Genomic DNA, 19,947 nt, shown 5'->3' with positions numbered 1-19,947 from the left:
AGTTTAAGATATGCGCTACAGTGGTTTAAGATATATACTACCATAATTTAGGATATACACTATCTGTATATTACTCGAACTTTCCTTGGAAATGTTGAGTTAGGGCAGGAAAGATAGAGTCGAGAGGTTCATTTAGAACAGCCGTAATTAGGACATCAATTTGAGACAACAAGGCTTCATCTTATCTAAGAATAGTGAACCAATTGAGGAACAATTGATTATTTCATAATGTATATTGATTACAAGTACTTGTACTATAACAAACATTGATGATGCTAGAGAGGTCGAGGCTTTTTGTAAATCGACACAAAAGTGTGACTGAGCTTTTCATCCTACACGGACTGTTAGTATAGCAACAGTTAATGCTTGTGTCCTATTTCAGCTGGTCAGTTCATAAAGGTGGTACTTTGCCTGAGTTCCCATTGTATGTTTAGAGTCTTTGTTCTCCATGCCACAGCTACTTTCATTTAGCTTAAGTTTGGACCTAAATTTTAATAAAATTGCTAAGGTTCCCCTCTGTCATGGAGTGTCTGTACATCGTAGGTCCTTTCTAAGACAGCTAATGTGAGTTTGCAAAAGACACAGACTTTAACCAATAGATGATAGTGAAAGATACAGACTTTCAGCCAATGAATGATAGCAGAGATACATACTGTCAGCCAAAGAATGGTAGCAGAGATACATAGTTTTTACATACTGTCAGCTAATGAATGATAACAGAAGATATAGACTGTCAACCAACGAATGATAGCAGGTGATACAGACTGTTAGCCAATGAATGATTGCATAGGATACAGACAGTCCCTAACTGTAAAACAAATAATGAAAACTGTATGCTGATGTGGTATTTCAGTGATAGTAATTGATTACACACATTTATTAGGCATTGAACGTGCTTTTTCGACAACGCTTTCAGCAAGATCTTTAAAATATTTCATTCCATTTAAACCGAAGGAAGACTTAGGGACTTTTCCAGAGATGATATCTAGCTCACACTCGCGTGCTGCAGCAACTCCAACAGCAAAAACATTGACCCCTTGACCCATTGCTCTGATCGCATCAGCCTCCTTAGCCAAATCCTTGCAGTCAACATTACATCTGCCATCAGTGATAATGATCACGTCAGTCGAAACCTTCGGGTCATTGATTCTGCTGCTGCCCTGCAATGTGTGCAGAGACTGGCTATTATTACAAGCTACTAAAACTCCCCAAACTATTTATGGCTAGCTTTAACCTACTTGCAACTATGTCAAGTAAGGTTCAGGGCACAAGAGCAAGCACCAGTTTTTTAAAATCATTAGGGTTCTGTCCCGCATGCAGCTCTACAATTTAGTTAAGATATTTAGTTGTGTACACCCTTGCTGTCATTGTAGTTACACGGATGCATGTTTTGCTGTTGGTGTAGTTACAGGTTATGTTATAAATACATGTATAGACATATGCATGTATATACAACAATGTATTTAGCATAACATATGTATATATATAAAAACATTGGTCTCTCACTCTGGTTAATTCACATGGGTGGTAATTTCTGCTCTAACTCGGGTCTCTTAACAGAGACCTGGAAGTTTGAGCACTCACCTCAAGATCGTAGCTGTTCCCAATAGCACAATTTTTGCAACTCACTCGAGTTGATTACTGTCGGTATCTGGGCAAGCCACATTTTATGCGCAGGTGTTATTGCACTCAGTGCTCCAATGACTACTGGAATTACAGTTGTTCTTACATCCCAGCATTTTTCAATCTCTTCTCCAAGAGGGCGATATTTCTCTACTGTTTCCTTCTTTTTACTGGTTAATATATGCATTATATATAGATATCTATATATGTATATATATATATATATATATATATGTATATATATATATATATATATATATATATATATATATATATATATATATATATATATATATATATATATATATATATATATATATATATATATAGCACCTTGATAGAGCCACCTTGATAGGAGGCATCTATCAAGGTGACTCCTTATCACCGCTGCTGTTCTGCGTATGCCCTCTAAGCAATATGCTGGAGGAAGCTCAATCTCAATATGGGTACCAGTTTGAGAGTGGCACCAAGATAAACCACCTCTTCTACATGGATGACATCAAGCTGTACGCTAACAAAGAAAGGGACATTGATTCGCTAATACACCTCACTCAGGTATGCAGCAAGGACATCGGAATGACCTTCGGTATTGAGAAATATGGAAGGCTAATTCTTAAGAAAGACCATTCTGTGCTCACAGATGGCCTAAGAATGCCAAATGGTACCATCAAAGATGTAGAAGAAGGGTACAAGTACTTGGGGATTATGCAAAGCAACATCAACCACGAAGCCGAGGTACGTCACAAAGCCATTACCGAATACAAGAAACGCTTTCGGCAGGTCCTACGGAGCCAGCTCAAAGCCAAGAACCAAGTCATGGCAATAAATACCTACGCACTGCCGGTAATAAGATATCCAGCAGGCATAGTAAAGTGGACTGAGGAAGCCATCAAGGAAACAGATATAGCAACTCGTAAACTGCTGACCATGCATGGAGCACTCCACCCAAAATCTGATACTACTAGATTGTATCTCGATAGGAAAGATGGCGATAGGGGACTCAAAAGTGTACAGCAGACAGTGAAAGAGGAAGAGCAAAGCATCAAAGCATATGCAGCCTCCATGGCCACTTCAGATAAGTTGCTAGCTGAATTTCAATCGGCTGCTCTTACAATGGACCTACGCCCTGATGATGAGGAAATTGACTGGCACACAAAACCTCTTCATGGTGCTTACCACCGACAAATATCTAAGGTTGGCGATCTTCACCAGACATATATGTGGCTGAACAAAGGAAACCTAACGGCCAATACAGAGTCGCTAATCGTGGCAGCCCAGGAGCAAGTGCTCCCAACAAGGCAACTCCAAACAAAAATTTATCACACTAGAGATGATCCTAGATGTAGACTGTGCAAAGATGCACCTGAGACCATCTAACACATCATCAGTGGATGCAAGCCGCTAACAGGAAACGCATACACTGAGCGGCATAATCATGTCGCAGGTGTTGTATATAGAAGTATATGTGACGAGTATGGCCTTAATAAACCACAACAATGTTGGGAAGCTCCTGGTAAAGTGAATGAAAATGACCACGCTAAGATCCTCTGGGACTTCTACATCCGGACTGACAAGCATGTCCTAGCAAACCATCCAGATATAGTGGTGGTGGACAAGGAAAACAAGAAAGTTACTATAATAGATATAGCAGTAGCCAACGACTACAATAAAGCCAGCAAAGAAAAAGAAAAGGTCGAGAAATATCTCCCTTTTGGAGAAGCGATTGAAAAATGCTGGAATGTAAGAACAACTGTAATTCCAGTAGTCATTGGGGCACTGGGCGCAATAACACTGGCGCATAAAATGTAGCTTGCCCAAATACCAACAGCAATCAACTCAGGTGAGTTGCAGAAAAGTGCGCTATTGGGAACAGCTAAATCTTGAGGCGAGTGCTCAAACTCCCAGGTCTCTAGTAGGAGAACCGAGTTAGAGCAGAAATTACCACCCATACGGGGTATCTGGGGTGAGGAAATAATTATATATAAATTTATATATATATATATATATACATAAGCACAGCTAGTATATATATTTATAAGTTCTAAAACTATAACAGTACTAAAGTTCTAAAGTACTAAAAGTATAATTCTAAAACTGAGGTATCATGATCAGCCTACCTGGCCCAATATTGCCTCCCTCACGTAGTTTAATGCGGTTGCAGTGCTTGTCGCTCCTTCCCGCCTGTGCTTAACTGCCATGATCTTTTCTTGAACAGCGCGTAATCCCTTTAGGCTATCTTCAAAACTCATTACTTTTGTAACTCTTGTGCCAAAGACCACCATAGCAACTTGCTTTGTTCCTCCATTAGTAATCTCAGAACCTATATTGTTTAAGGTATGCGGCAGTTTGTACTTTCATAGCTTGTCAGTGAGCCTGTATTTCTATTGACAGACCTTTCACATATATTGAAGAAGGTACCAAAGCTATAACGTGTTTCTTTCAAAAGTGTCTCTTTCATACTTATATTTTCTACTGCTTCAATAACAAGATAATTATTTGAACAAATATTTTTGTATAAAGGGCTCCTATTAGTTGACCTTTGACCTAAAATATTGACTTATTAAATTGACTATTATATTATAATTGACTTGCATATTAATTTTTACACAAGCAACTGACACCCTACAAACAATAATATGTTTCTTTATCTTACATTAACAGTGATCTATGGATAGTTGAGCTTATTAAAAGATATAATCAGTTTTACTGAGCAAGCTTCTATCCCAGCCCTATTAAACATTAGATCACCTGCTATTTCTTTTAAAATAAACTTTTATATACTTGTGCACTGAATGCTTTAAAAGTAAAGTTATATATAATACTATATATATATAATATTATATATACATTGTAATATATCTTATATCTTATATATACACCCATATGTATGTATATATATTATAAATGTATATACAGTATAATATACTTTATACATATATGTACATATATAATATTATATACAATATGTATATAATATTATATATAAATATAATGTATATAATATTATACAATATATCATATTATATATACAACATGATATATATGCATATATTATACATATATAATTATGATACGCTATATCTATTTTGCCATACATTACATTATTTCCTCTATGAACATTTAGAACAAACAGATTTAAGGCTAAGGAACTGACGGATTTAAGGCTAAGGAACTGACGGATTTAAGGCTAAGGAACTGACGGATTTAAGGCTAAGGCCCCACCAAAGGTGTTCGGACAGAATGCTTCGGTGAGTGACGCAATTGCTTCTTTGGCGAGCGTAAACTCTGAACCAAGAATACTGCCCGATGTATCCAAGACAAATATGTAATCTCGATTTGCAGTCTTCACAAATTCTCTTCTTTCACTAAAAGTGCAAACATTTAAAAAACTGTAGAGACCTACTTTTTATGCAACAACAAGTTGCTAATTCTTTTAAAGGACAACATATGAACTTACTAATATATAGAGCTAGTAAAAAACTAAAGGCAAACTTTTACTGCAGAGGTAGCTAGCTTTTTTAGTTGATACTTTTAATTTTATAGTCATATTGTTGCCTGCACCTGACAGTTGGTTGAAATCCCATTATGGTGCTGTTTATAAAATCATCCAGTCTACAACCAAAACTAATTGTCAGTAAAATGCTCATTTAGCAATAATAACCTTTGTGTGCCATACCAAGCACACCAGCTTGACATGTGTGATTCACTGTTTTCTGCTCAGAATGCAGTGTTAGATAAACACTGGTTGCTTACATAACATCTTTGATTTGGTTAGGAATGATTGTACAAGCTCATTCTTTCTGCCAGTCTTGAGCAACATTTAGTTTCCTGATTGTTTTTAGGACACAAACATTTTGCTTTTACACTCATATAAGTAATTACTTAGCCAAGCATTATATACACATTATATATATATATATATATATATATATATATATATATATATATATATATATATATATATATATATATATATATATGTATGTATATTGAGCTACTATAGATATATAGTACATACTTGAATACATATACATAAATACATATAGAATACATACTTTTCCCTTTTGCCAGTGGATGTGTATCCCAGGCAGCTGTTTACATAGTTCTTATCTTTAGAGATTTGAATAGGTGGAAAGAAGGGATATGAAGAGCTTGAAGCAGGTTTCTGTTGTGTTCCAATTTGACTGGCAAACGCATCAGCTAATTTTGATATACCAACAGAGTCTGTAAAATTGAAACACAATGTCTCTAAATAGTATGTCTACGGCTCAGATATGAGTAGAAATATTTAAACATTGATCTGTTGTGGAGCCCGTATTCGTGATTATATGAGGAGTTGTGCTCTCAGTGAAAGGGTTGATCTACAGAGGCATCTATATATTGTGTGCCCAAGTTTATTCTTACAAAACGTTTTAGATTTTCAGAACAGGTAAGTTGGTTTTGTAGCTAGTGGCCTGAAGAATAGAACATGGCTAATATTCGAATCCGACATTTAGATATAATATAATTCTATGTGTATACCTTGACTGGTCACCCACAACATTTATTCTGCAAGACAAATAGGAATGTAATTCAGAAAGTACAAATTAATAAACTAAAGCTCCACCACCAAAATCAATAGATTAATATTGAAGCAAATGACAATTGCCATTTTGTTTCTCAATCTCTACGTTTTTGATCTTTTCACGAACTTGACTAATACTTGTTTTATGGATTGGTGTCCCTACTAGCACAGTCTCTATTGATGTTGTATCTATGGATTAGTGTCCCTACTAGCACAGTCTCAATTGATGCTGCTTCTATGGATTAGTGTCCCTACTAGCATAGTCTCTATTGATGTTGCCTCTATGGGTTAGCGTCCCTACTAGCATAGTCTCTATTGATGTTGTATCTATGGATTAGTGTTCCTACTAGCGCAGTCTCTATTGATGCCTCTTTTTATGAGGGTTGATTTTTTTGATCAAGACTTAGTCTAAAAAAGATGCCAGTTAATAGACTGGATGAGTTCAAGGTCACAATAAACAAAGACTATCTAAACCATATATTTTCATAGGAAGGTGTGGAATTAGTATTTTTAGTTCATTTAATCTTTGTAAAAAGAGACATGAGATGACATAAAAAAGGATGTCAAAGTCTATGACGTATATAGCACTGCAAATAGTCCAGTTGACCTGTGACATATATAGCACTACAAATAGTCCAGTTGACCTGTGACATATATAGCACTGCAAATAGTCCCAGTTAGCCTATGGCATAGTGTATATAGTGCTACAAACAGTCCAGTTGACATATGATATATATAGCACTGCAAATAATTCGGTTGACCTATGACATATATAGCAGTGCAAATAGTCCAGCTGACCTGTGACATATATAGCACTGCAAATAGTTCAGTTGACCTATGACATATATAGCACCGCAAATAGTCCAGCTGGCCTATGGCATATATAGCAGTGCAAATAGTCTAGTTGACCTATGACATATATAGCACTGCAAATAGTCCAGTTGACCTATGACATAAATAGCAGTGCAAATAGTCATTTTGACCTATGAGGTATATGCCACTGCAAGATTATCAACCAGCCAGAAGTCATACTCTTCTCTGAAAATGAAAACACACAAGGCGATATTTAGTGCGATATCGCGCTGCGTGGCGCTAATCTACGCTAGAACTCGCTCAGTGAGCTCATGCAGAGTGATAATGCAAGACATTCTCATCACAACTTTATCGCTAGCAAGATGCATTTTGATTGGTTGGTTTTTCCCAGAATGCAATTTTATGGCGGGTAATTATTTCTTATCGATGTTCACCCATGTACAGCAGCAAAATTTTGCTATTTTATTACAATTGAAACATTATCAGAACAAGCACTGAATTTTTCATAAGTTTAATGAAAGTACTCTCAGTCCTGTACGACATAACACACAAAAATTACAAAATTCTTAGTTGAAAACCAACATTTTTCAACCAATTGTAATGCGCACACCTCGACAACATGTACTCATATATATTTGTAAAATATATATACACCTTGTTGTTTACACTCGGTGTCTTTACTTTTGTAGAGCAGTAAAGGGATCCCGCAGTCTCCTTTGCTGTATTTTCAATTAAAACTCTTTCATTTTCTAAAAAATTACCTAATTGAACATTTACAATTTGTTTAAAACTTTACTCATAGATGATGCTGATAAAACTGATCTTGGCCCTTCACCTTAGACCACAACTTAGCCCTCTAGTTTGCTTATCTTTATAATTCAATGCACTAGAACGGAGATGGTAGTTTGAATAAAGCTGTCTAAAAGGTTGACAAGAAATGCTTTATGCAATTAACTGAATATTTTTACCTTTGTGTTTGGTAAGTAGAACATGGAACGTAATCACAGCCAAAAAAAGAACCATGACTATTCTGACTAGACACAGCTTCACATGCACTATTACTACAGAAGAGCTGAGTACCTCACTCTACTTGATATGCTTGTCCCCTTGTCCTTTCACCATATTCATCTTGTTTACCTCGGTCATCTCACCCTTCTTGCACAAACTCACACTACTCACTTTATTTGTCCCTCAGACTAGTAAATTCTCTTGTCGTCTTCTCCTCATCATCTTTCTCCTCTCTACCACTTTCTTTACTCACCATATCATTCCCCTTGTCTCCCATAACCTAAGGTCTCAAATCAGTCTAGTTTTTATGTTGGTACCAAGTCTACATACTTTGTAACAGAGCGCGTTTAGCTGTGTCAATGCTCCTCTCATCGTACTGCCCTGCCTCTAGACTCCGTAGTACATCCTCATTACCTTCTCCCAACCTAAAAAGTAAATACTGTAGGTATATTTCACAGGAAACCGTAGCCATTGCTGAACTGCATCTAAACCTAACCATATGTCATATTTCACAGCAGCCCTGCTTTTGAAGGATACTTTACCTGACTCTCTAACCTAGTGTTATACTTTACGTGACTCTAACCTGATGTTATACTTTACCTGAATCTAACCTGATGTTATACTTGACCTGACTTTAACCTGATGTTATACTTTACCTGACTCTAACCTGATGTTATACTTTACGTGACTCTAACCTGATGTTATACTTTACCTGAATCTAACCTGATGTTTTACTTTACCTGACTCTAACCTGATGTTATACTTTACGTGGCTCTAACCTGATGTTATACTTTACCTGAATCTTACCTGATGTTATGCTTTACCTGACTCTAACCTGATGTTATACTTTACCTGAATCTAACCTGATGTTATACTTTAAATGACTCTAACCTGATGTTATACTTTACCTGAATCTAACCTGATGTTATACTTTACCTGACTCTAACCTGATGTTATACTTTACCTGACTCTAACCTGATGTTATACTTGACCTGACTCTAACCTGATGTTATACTTTACCTGACTCTAACCTGATGTTATACTTTACCTGAATCTAACCTGATGTTATACTTTACTTGCCTCTACTTTACTTGAGAATACTCACTTCTAGCCTTCCGATATGTTGAACTTCTAACTTCGGGTTGTACTACCTTCAGTTACACTTAAACTAAATTCTTATACTCAGGAGTTAGTCTTTACTCCACTCCTTACCTTTAAGCTATGAACAAAACAGTTTGATGAACGAACTGAACTTTTTGCTATTTTTCAAAAATTATCAGTGTTTTATAGAAAATTTGCTTACGTTAATAGCATCAAGAACCCTATCAGCAATGCAACAGCCATCTTTGCCAGAAAACTGTTCACATGAAACTGGCAGTGACCGCAGAATATTACCATATGTTGAAGTCTCACAGCACTTCGCCACACGTCCACTAGGTTTGCATTACGGTACTGTGACCTAACTTAATTGCTCTCATCTGGCTTTTCACATGACGTTTGTTCAAGCGGTCTTATAGCTCCACCTGTGCCTATGTTGCAGCATTTCGCTACGATGAATTACCTCGGTGCTACCTTGATCTTGCTCGCTGGTCTCTGTTGGTGAGTTTCTCTTTTCCTTCCAAAGCACTTTTTCCTTCTCTCAAATTGAGTTACAATTCAGAGAACCTGCAATAAATGTTAATGCATAAGTGTTATATGTAAAAACCTTTACCTTTATGCTTGAAGGGCCAATGAGGATGTTCTGCAGGACACCATTTTAAATCATCTGAATGAAGGATTAGTAGAACGTAGAGCGGTTGTCAATGCCTGTAAGTTGAACTACTGCTGTACACATATCCGTGACAGACATCGTTCCTTACTTCGTTCTTTGATAAGTTTAGCACACATCTAGTACATGAATAGCAGACTCAGCTTACTTCACTTTACTAAAAGCTCAAAATATAACATATATACACATTCTACGCTCTACGCTCTACATCTATCATACATATCCCTTGAATTGCTCAACTTTTGACACCCGTGTATTGCATATACCAACTAATACAAATCTATTGTATGTATCTATTAAATACCTGTTACAAATAGTAGTTACTCTTCTATTCTATATATCTGCTGCATGTAAGCCTCAACCTCTAGAATGACTATTATGAACAATGACATGATGAAGCATGTGTTTGCTGAACACTGGTTAATCGATTCTCTTTTGTTTCAGTGAACAGTGCTGACATTCTGAATGCTGCTAAAAGTTTTGCTGGTTCATTAGGACAGAAAGCGGTGAGTATCACATGTTCTTTAAATCCTTACTCGCAGTCTTAATGATGAGCTAGGCTTGAAAAAATTTCAACTCCCTACCTTGTGTGCTTTCAGCAACTTGCAACTCCACAGAGCAAGGCTTTTGAGGATTCATGTTTAGGCAGCAGTGGCATAGGCATACGCCCCATCTTCCCCAGCAACCCCATCAACCCCGTTTATCCTTGGCAAAAGATCGTTGGAAAGAGAGAAGATAAAACTTTAGCAAACAGAGACATTGTCTTCGTTCTAGATGATTCTGGCAGCATCCCCTCTGACCAGTTTGAGAAGGCAAAGAAAGCCATCAACATACTCATTGAATCTTTCTGCCCCTCGAAGTTTGGTAAGAAAGTCATTCTATGACTTGTACAGTGTTTTGTATCAGTCATAGAGATAGACCCTTTGTATTGCTCTTTGTAGGTAGTTTATCAACACTTGTGGCAAATAGTAAAGGAAGGGCTTGCTTGTTTTATGCTTGAAAACATTTACCGGCATTTGTAACTTGTATATATTTTGACTGCAGATTTAAATGCAAGACATTCTGTTGCAGGTAATTCAGTGACTAAAGCAGGTACCAAGCAGATTTCCGTTGTTCTGTTTGATTCCACTGTGACAACAGAAGTTGACTTTAGTGAAAGCTCCAAGGGACTCGGTTACCTTCAGGACAAGATCATGAGCATAAAACACAGGAAAGGTTCCACGGCTACAGGCTCTGCTCTTTCCTATGTCAAAAACCATGTTTTAGGAAAGGTATACGGTGTCTGTGTTACAAAGAGTGAGGTTAAATAACTGCTTAATGTTTAAATTACTTTTTGTAGATTTGTTTATTGATGTGCAGAACCATCTGTGACATCACGTGACATCATAGTATTGCCTGTGACATCACATGATATCATAGTATTGCCTGTGACATCACATGACATCATAGTATTGCCTGTGACATCACGTGACATCATAGTATTGCCTGTGATGTTATGTGACATCACATGACATCATAGTATTGCCTGTGACATCACATGATATCATAGTATTGCCCGTGACATCACATGACATCATAGTATTGCCTGTGACATCACATGACATCATAGTATTGCCTGTGACATCTGTAATGACCCTCTGTTTAAAGGATTATTAACTATAAGTGCTGAATTGGTGGTTCAAGTAGTTGGTTTATGATGTGCGAATTTAAAGGACTGTATTTCAGGTGTAGATTTAATGTCAAGAATTAGACTGGTTTGTTTTAGCTGAAAACTTAAAAACAGATTATATTTATTAAAAATTCAAACTTTCAATTGCATAAACATAAAATATATGAAGGCTAATCAAGTCAATGGCTGATACTAATTGCGCAAGTCTAAAAATATAAAGAGTGATACAAGAGCAGAGTGATACGTAGAGCGTGAGTAAAATATGGAATTCGAATTGTTTCTGATCTACGCAGGCTTATATATGTTTGCCTAATCAGTCAAGCAATCATTACATCCGTAGATCACAGACGATTGGGCGCTGCAAAGCTTCCTAGGAAGTAAGCGAGCAAGTACAAAGAAGCAGATAACAATTATGCTAAGCAATAAAATAGCAGGTGTTAGGAAGTTGGAATAACAAATCGGCGTGTCAGGCTACCAAGAGTCCAGAAAGCTGTTTCCTAATTATATCAAAAATGGTTAAATAAAAGGGGATGAGTAGTTCCGTAAGAGGTGTATAATGCTCTTACGACAGGATACATAAATATTAATATAGAAGTTGATTAACATGATGAGTTCCTTTGTTTCACAATGACAGGTATTCATGGGCTGTGTAACTAAAGATTACAAATGCTGGGCGCTTCACACATCACGTGACATCATAGTATTGTCTGTGACATCACATGACATCATAGTATTGCCTGTGACATCACATGACATCATAGTATTGCCTGTGACATCACATGACATCATAGTATTGCCTGTGACATCACATGACATCATAGTATTGCCTGTGACATCACATGACATCATAGTATTGCCTGTGACATCACGTGACATCATAGTATTGCCTGTGACGTTATGTGACATCACATGACATCATAGTATTGCCTGTGACATCACATGATATCATAGTATTGCCTGTGACATCACATGACATCATAGTATTGCCTGTGACATCACATGACATCCTAGTAATCCCTGTGACATCACATGACATCATAGTATTGCCGGTGATATCCTTGTGAAACATAACTTGTGTTTGTTGATCAGATTTCACACAGCTATTGAGCAAAACAGCAAATATATTTAAAATTCTTGAATATTTAAATTGTACTGTAGTCTTTTGTCTCTGTTCCAGAATCTTACTTGTTGCTCCTGATTTGTGGGCATCTCCCGACTCCCATAAGTCCCACCCTCTCCCACAGACATGCTTTCTTCTAGCTATATTACTAGCTAGTTATCAACATTCAAAACCCTAAACTGAGTAGCAGCAATGTCCATTGGGTAGTTGAAAGTAGCGTCTGGTCAAAACCTTGCTGTGTTTGAAGCGTCATAGTGGTCTGTTCAACAGCTTATCTGTTGTAATGTAATGTATTGTAATGTATTGTAGAGTCTGTAATGCTTGTAGGGATCAAGTCGTCTTAATAATGCCGAGGTGTCTACAGACGTGATAGTAATTACAGATGGGCAGTGCAATATCAACTGTCGCATCCTTGGAACTGAAGCTAATGCTATCAGAAAGATGGGGCATGGTAAGCTAAATAGTGTCTGGCTGCTAGTGCTAGCTCTCCATTGCTGGTCCATAATGAACTGCTCTCACTCGCAGCCCTACAAAACTACCTTGTTACGAGTGTAAAGCTAGTCTCAAAGGGGACAAGCTCCATGAAACAAGCTTTATAAACAAAAACTGACCAAAGAATCCAAACTGGTCAAAATTTAATAGAGTGCCAAACAATATAGATATCAATGCTGTGTCTTTTTTTGGAATACAAATTCCTTCTTGAACCACTAGCTTCTGCAACAATAAATGCAACTGTCTTGTATACCCTCAGGTGTGAACTTGTTTGCTATGGGAGTAGCCAATGCCAGAGCCTGTGAGCTAGAGATAATCACTGGAAAGGGCAGTACGATGGCCTATGGACTCGGAGACTTCCGTAACTTTGACAGGTTTGCAACAGCAGTCAAGGAGATTGCTCAGGAGAATGCTAGCAAATGTGCATAAACTGTACCAACTCTTTTCTGGCTTCCATTTTATCACCGTAATAAAATCTTATGAATGTTTAGTAGCCATGTTTACTTGATAGTAAGAGAATTGGACGTGATTCAGTCCCTAGCATCCTTAAATCTACCAGTTTGTAATTTCAGTACGTTGAGAAGGCGATTCTGGGAAGGAACAACTTCAATAGCCTTGCTTATATAATTGTTCAAAATCCTTTAATTGCATTCCGCAGGTTCATTTATTCTACTTGGGCCTTTCAGTAGTAGGATTGTCATTTGCAAACTGTTTTTGTTGAATGCGAACTCCTCGACACTGAGTTGTCGCCTCTGACCCACTTCTTATTTGCCAAATGTTGCTATAGCTTTTCTTCTTAATATAACTGGCATTTGTCTTTAAAACAAACAGTTCAAGTATTTCTTACTAAGCAAGCATTGGGTACGAAAAGTTCTGTGAATTTTACGTACAACCAGTTTGATGACTTTGAGGAAGATTGAAAGATTAAACTTGCCAGGAAGTCAATGTCCCTACAATCGAAAAATGCTGACTCTTCCCAACATCAATGCTTTCAGAAAGTTTTGGGCATCCTTTGCTATAAAGAGGTTCAGCCAAGCCATTAAGGACTTCTTATGAAGCGGGTAACTTCTACAGGGAGTACTAACTCTGTAACTTCTACAGAGAGTACTAACTTTGTAACTTCTATGGAGAGTACCAACTCTGTAACCTCTACAGGGAGTATACTAACTCTGTAACTTCCACCAGGAATACTAACTTTTCAATTTCTAATGACAGCATTACTCATTTAAAGTCAAAAGTCAAATAGATTCACGGGCCACATGGTACAATACTTTTGAATAAAACCTAAGTTAGATTTAATTGAGAACTTTACTAGGAGCAATAATATGGGAAACATACCAAACAACTAAGAGAGAAATTTGGTTATATGACACAACTTCTGTGAGCTTAAGGAATAAAGCTCAGTGTAAAAGAATGGCTTCATAGAATAACACATGAAAGGCCAGGGGCTACTTACTGTATACTGAAGTGCCAAGTCAATAGGTCTTTGAGAACTACCAATATGAAGCCATAGATACAAATCACTTAGAATAGACCACATTGACGAATTCAAGAATAATTAAACACCAACTTGAAAGATGGTTAATATAGTCTTTGACTTATTCTATCTAACTGCTGATAGACTCCTGAGCTACTGAAGGATACACTAATCAGCATGTGATGTGTTAACTTGTAAGTGGTGTGTTAATGTGTAAGCTAAGTGTTAACATGCAAGAGAAGTGTTAATGTGTAAGTTAAATGTTAACATGTGGGTGATGAATTAACATGTAAGTTATGTGTTAGTAAGGAAGTGAAATGTTAACATGTAAGTGATGTGTTGCCATTTAAGTGAAGTATTAATGTGTAAGTGATGTGTTAGCATGCTGGTCATGCACTAAAATATTGTTTTGCATTGTCGTTAAAACCTGGTACACTAGTGCACAGAGGATATGCTAAAATCCAAACCTTGTTGTGATGGACCTAACCTAGAGTGCTACTATTTTTGTTTGAAATGTACATATTATCTTTATAACCAATTTCTACACAACAGGCCAATACGGATGAAACAGTCTAACATGGTACTCATAGGCTTGCTGCTATAACTATGCACCAACATGAACCACATTTAGTACAGATCAGCTGGCATGTTTTCAGTTCTAAGTGATTCAAACAGACACCTAGGACAGTTAACCACTGATGTGGGTAGATGGTGGAGGGTTTTTATGTTTCCTGTGCTAACCAAAGTCTCTATAATTATTCTATACTTCCTAAAGGGATGTTTTCACAGATATTAACTCCGTCACAAACAGTGATATCAACCTCCAGCTGCTGTATCTCACCACTCCACTCCGCTACCACTTGAAGGAAAAAGGTTAGCTGACAATGAAGGTTTTTGGAATAGTTTTATTCACCTGGGTTGGATCCATATGGTGAGTATCATAACCATAGATATATAAGATTTATATATCTATGATCATACTAATGCTACGAGGGGAATCTTTGTATCCGCTCCTGGTAAGTCATCGTTTCACTGGTTCTTAACAAATAATATATGTCTTGCTGCTGCCGCTATTGATAAAACAGTGCAATCCCTATATTAACGCTCTGCCTACCATCACAGGGCAAATGATGATATTTTACTAGATTTCCTCATCGATGCTATTCATGGGGACACAGTTGAAAGAAGATCGGTTTGGAACGCTGGTGAGTTCTTAATAGCTGTAGAGCCTCATGAGCATTTATTCTTTACCAACAAGTCGTCAGGTTATGACTAGACTCTGGTTTTCTGTTGTATTACAGAGACAGCGGGCTCAGTTGCTGACGCTGCTAAGAATTGGATAGGAAATTTAGGCTGGAGCAATGTAAGTATACGAGCAGATTTTAGGGAGGGGTGTGTAGCCCCGCCACTCAGGTAACACGCAGTAGTTCACCACTCAGGCTGTGACATTTTAATATTGCCTTATCTGTTATTACAGTCTCTCAACAGACCGGTCAGTCAGTCATTTGAAGACGCGTGTCTTGGGTCCGCTGGAGGAGGCATCAGCAACGGGTTCGGGAAGATTAGTGGTGGCATCAACCATGTAGCGGGTAGCATCAACGGCATTGCTGGTGGCATCAACAACATCGGTGCCAACATATGGAATGGAAAGCGGGAAATGTCGAAGAGGGAAGATGGCGTGAGATTAGCCAACAGGGACATAGTCTTTATTTTAGACTCTTCTGGGAGTATCAGTGAAGACCAGTTTGAGAAAGCAAAGAAGGCTGTGAATATTCTCATAGAGTATTTTTGTCCGTCCAGATTAGGTAAGAGCTGGCCCTTTCTGCGAATCTATATAATTGAGAATTTAAATGTTATACAATTTTATATATTAACATCATTTTAGAGGCTCAAATTAAAGTATATAAAGACACAAATCTTTAAAATTCTTAGACGACAAAAAACACAAACAGAATTGAGTAACAGATTAAAGGGATAATTGGTCAGCTTCTAAATATCTTCTGGCTTTTAAATGCATATTTATCGAGATGTGATCGACTTTTCTGATTAACTGTAAGCGTCTGTTATGCTGACGAATTTAAAGATTTTCAACAGCTTGTGTGAAAAAATTGAAGCTACAACAGTGGACTAGGGAAGGCGAGTTAAAAATCTGCAACGTCATGCAGGTAGATAAATCAAGCTCTTCATGTTCTGTAGCAACAGAGAAATTTCCAACTGCATCAAAAATGATACAAATAGCGTTGTTTTGAGAAAGCTTCATCATGTTGACAACTCAATTGGTAGAAATTATAGAAGTACTGAAACTTAGATCAGAAACCGGCAGCGCTTTCTCGACATCACCTGACGTCATCATAGATCTTTTTAAGTAGTAGTAGCAGCCATGATTAAGTTATATAGTGAGTTTCATAAATCTCACTAGTCAACGCACAAAGTTTCTATTGCTATCACACTCTATTCTATCTTACTGCTAAAATTTAGAGAAATAATGAAGGTTTTTCTAATCAAAAACGTGTAATTACTGTATCTCCCAGGGAATGAGGTTAGGGATGGAGGAAGCAAGCAAATCTCTGTCCTACAATTTGATTCCGCTGTGACAACAGAAGTCGACTTTAGTGAGAGCTCCAAGGGACTTGGTTACCTTCAGGACAAGATCATGAGCATCAAACACAGGAGAGGTTCCACGGCTACAGGCTCGGCTCTTGCTTACCTGAGAGAGAGAGTGCTAGGGAAGGTATATTGAAGACGGTCTATCTGTTGATTAGCAAGGAGATCTCACGTGTAAATATTTGTATGGTATAAAATAAGCTCTCCAGCAAAAGGCATGTTTTAAGACTAAAAACTGCAGTATTTGGCCGATGTGAGCTGGGCAGATAACTCTTCACTTACAAGACAATTCCATCTAGGTAGGAATTTCTTGAAATTAAATATAAGCGTTCACTGTGTCATTTAACAGATTTTTAGCAATTTATCAATTATAGTTAAAGTTGAAGGAAAAATCTTAGTAATTGATAAACAATAACTAGATGAATCAATCAATCAATCATTTGCAAGCTTATTCCGTTTTATCAGTCTTCTAAAAATAACATTCCAGAAGTTGTGTTCTCTCACAAAAAAGAAAAGTCAGAAAATTTTTCATTTTTGATCCAAATAATAATTATGGTCGGCTGCCGGTTGTGATACTTTATAGAATGGTTTGTCAAACAGTAGGCTAGCATTTTACAAAACAAAGTGGTTGCTATCATGCTGGAAAGCAGTGTGTTAATTATTTTATTAAACAGGGCTGTCTTCACTGCTGCATAAAATAGTATTTGCTATTTTATAAATTAAAGTTGCCTTCTCTATTTTAAAACAATGAGTTGCCTTTCGGTCAAATTACTTGATGCAAGTCAGCTTGTCTACAGATTAGCCGCAGTACAAATGTCTACCATCAAAGAGGGTTTATAGAGGAACAGCTTGTCTCCTGCAGCAGATATGGTGTTAGGGAAAGTCTAGTCTCTCCTTTATGCTAACAAGGTGTGACCTTTGTGGGACCTCTACTCACTGTTTATGCTTAGGGACTGAGCAGACTCAACAATGCAGAGGTCGCAACTGATGTAATCGTAATCACAGATGGCCGATGCAATGTTAACTGTGGAATCCTGGGAAAAGAGGCCAATGCCATCAGGAATATGGGTCATGGTGAATATCTGTAAATTTTTAACTTGTCAGATTATAGACATCAACTTGTGTAATAACAACTTCTTTTTTTCTCAACTTATGTAGTCTTACGTAAAGTTAAATCGGTATTGAGTGATGTCTGGCCATCATTTAAAGTTTTTGATAGAGAATGGGTGATTTGTACCATGTTTAATATGACAATGTACATTGTTTAGTGGTGCTTAACAACATTTCCTTGCATTTCTGGGTGTCTTCACTTGCCTGTAGCAGAGTAGGTCTTGCTGTTGTTTCTCTCCATTTATAATACACAGACTGCTCCTCAAAAACATCTCTAGCATCTCGAGTTGTCTTTTAGGTGTAAATCTTTATGCCATGGGAGTCGGCAATGCAAGAGCCTGTGAACTGGAGATTATCACGGGGACGGGCAGTCCGATGGCTTACGGACTGGGAGACTTCAGCAACCTTGACAGATTTGCTGTGGCTGTCAAAAAACTAGCCTTAGAAAAGTCTAACAAATGTGTTTAGATTCAAATATTACCAGACACTCCGTATGTCCGTGTTCTGCTGGTTTTCCTGGTAGCCTGGCTGTACTGTACATCAATGTACTAGCCTTAAAACTAGACATTATAAATATAAAACAGTAGATATGAAACTGTAACACTTGTAATTCATCTTAGATCATTCATCAGAACATGCTCAATGTGTGAGTGTGCAAATGCAAAGTTTTAGAAAGACATTTTGTGGCAAAATGAAGCTTGCGTAGGTAAATATAAGTGGGTAAGTATTAAGGAAATACTCTAGCAGGACTAGCAGAATGACTCAGATGGGAAATACTAGTATGTGGCTATTCGCCAGGGCCTGGACCAAGCTAGAGAGGATAGCCGACACTACCGAGCTAGAGAAAATAGCCGACGCCACCGAGCTAGAGAAGATAACCGACGCCACCGACACCGGGTGCACCAAAAACTTGCAGCTTTTTGACGATCTTCTTCAAAGCACGAGGGACTTGCTCAAAGAGTGTGACAGTCACGATCTCGTGGTCGATAGAACCCTACTGCCCTTTTTCAAAGTTATACGCCTACTCATAAGGTTCTGGGATGTAAAGGCCGAGAATGTCTTTGTGGTGAGCCACATACGCAAAGACGCCATCCTAGGGATACCTCTCTTGGTGGCCCACCAGTGTGCTATGAAGTCTCAGCAGCCCGTGGTTTTCTTCGCTGGTCAGCCGTTGATCTGTACGGATAAACATTGGCGGGAGCAGGTACTTTTACATGTTGCATTTGTGCCAAATGCAACGAGTAAATGTTTTGCTCTACTAAAAAAACTGTTTGGGTGCTAATATCGACTAGTTCAGCAGAGCAGAAAAGGAGTTGAGGTCAGAAGACATTGTGGAAGGTACTGAACAGCTAGAAAGTGTTTGTTCCATCAAACGCAACAATCAGAGCGCAGCTATCCGAGCAAACGATGGATATATTTTTGTTTTAAAAACATTAATTTTTGTTTCTGCACATAATATAAGTATGGTTCATTTAAGTCACTTCTTCATAAATATATATTTGTAGCATTTCATTGATTATCATTATGTAACTTGTAAATTTGCAGATTTATAGCATATTATTTAATAGCATCCTTGCGGTAATCTTAACACAGCTTAAAATGGATCGATGCTTGCAACTCATCTTCTATTGCATGTAAAAAACTAGTTTTGGCTGCAAACTGTAGCAAACATATCAATGAGCGCAATGAGCTTTTGTTC

General features: G+C 37.5%; 2 protein-coding genes across 2 annotated transcripts; one reads left to right on the top strand and one right to left on the bottom strand.

The window, feature by feature from the left end:
* Positions 1 to 866: 866 nt before the first annotated feature.
* Positions 867 to 9,352, bottom strand: LOC137385742 (cartilage matrix protein-like). Its single transcript, XM_068072283.1, has 6 exons — positions 9,312 to 9,352; positions 8,339 to 8,433; positions 5,679 to 5,847; positions 4,846 to 4,988; positions 3,741 to 3,943; positions 867 to 1,160 (listed from the first exon to the last, which is right to left on the bottom strand). The coding sequence occupies exons 1-6, from the start codon at positions 9,350 to 9,352 to the stop codon at positions 867 to 869; spliced, it is 945 nt and encodes a 314-aa protein (XP_067928384.1).
* A 172-nt stretch (positions 9,353 to 9,524) lies between these two features.
* LOC137410259 (collagen alpha-1(XIV) chain-like) lies at positions 9,525 to 13,510 on the top strand. The gene is made up of 7 exons (XM_068095789.1): positions 9,525 to 9,607; positions 9,734 to 9,816; positions 10,221 to 10,282; positions 10,376 to 10,640; positions 10,848 to 11,047; positions 12,893 to 13,016; positions 13,317 to 13,510. Exons 1-7 carry the CDS (start codon positions 9,540 to 9,542, stop codon positions 13,484 to 13,486), a joined length of 972 nt encoding a protein of 323 aa, XP_067951890.1. The 5' UTR covers positions 9,525 to 9,539; the 3' UTR covers positions 13,487 to 13,510.
* Positions 13,511 to 19,947: the final 6,437 nt, after the last annotated feature.

This window comes from Watersipora subatra, chromosome 1 (genome assembly GCF_963576615.1).
Source record: "Watersipora subatra chromosome 1, tzWatSuba1.1, whole genome shotgun sequence".
Taxonomy (NCBI): Eukaryota; Metazoa; Bryozoa; class Gymnolaemata; order Cheilostomatida; family Watersiporidae; genus Watersipora; species Watersipora subatra.
Note: the sequence above shows the minus strand (reverse complement) of the source record. Positions and strands in the feature narration are given on the sequence as shown.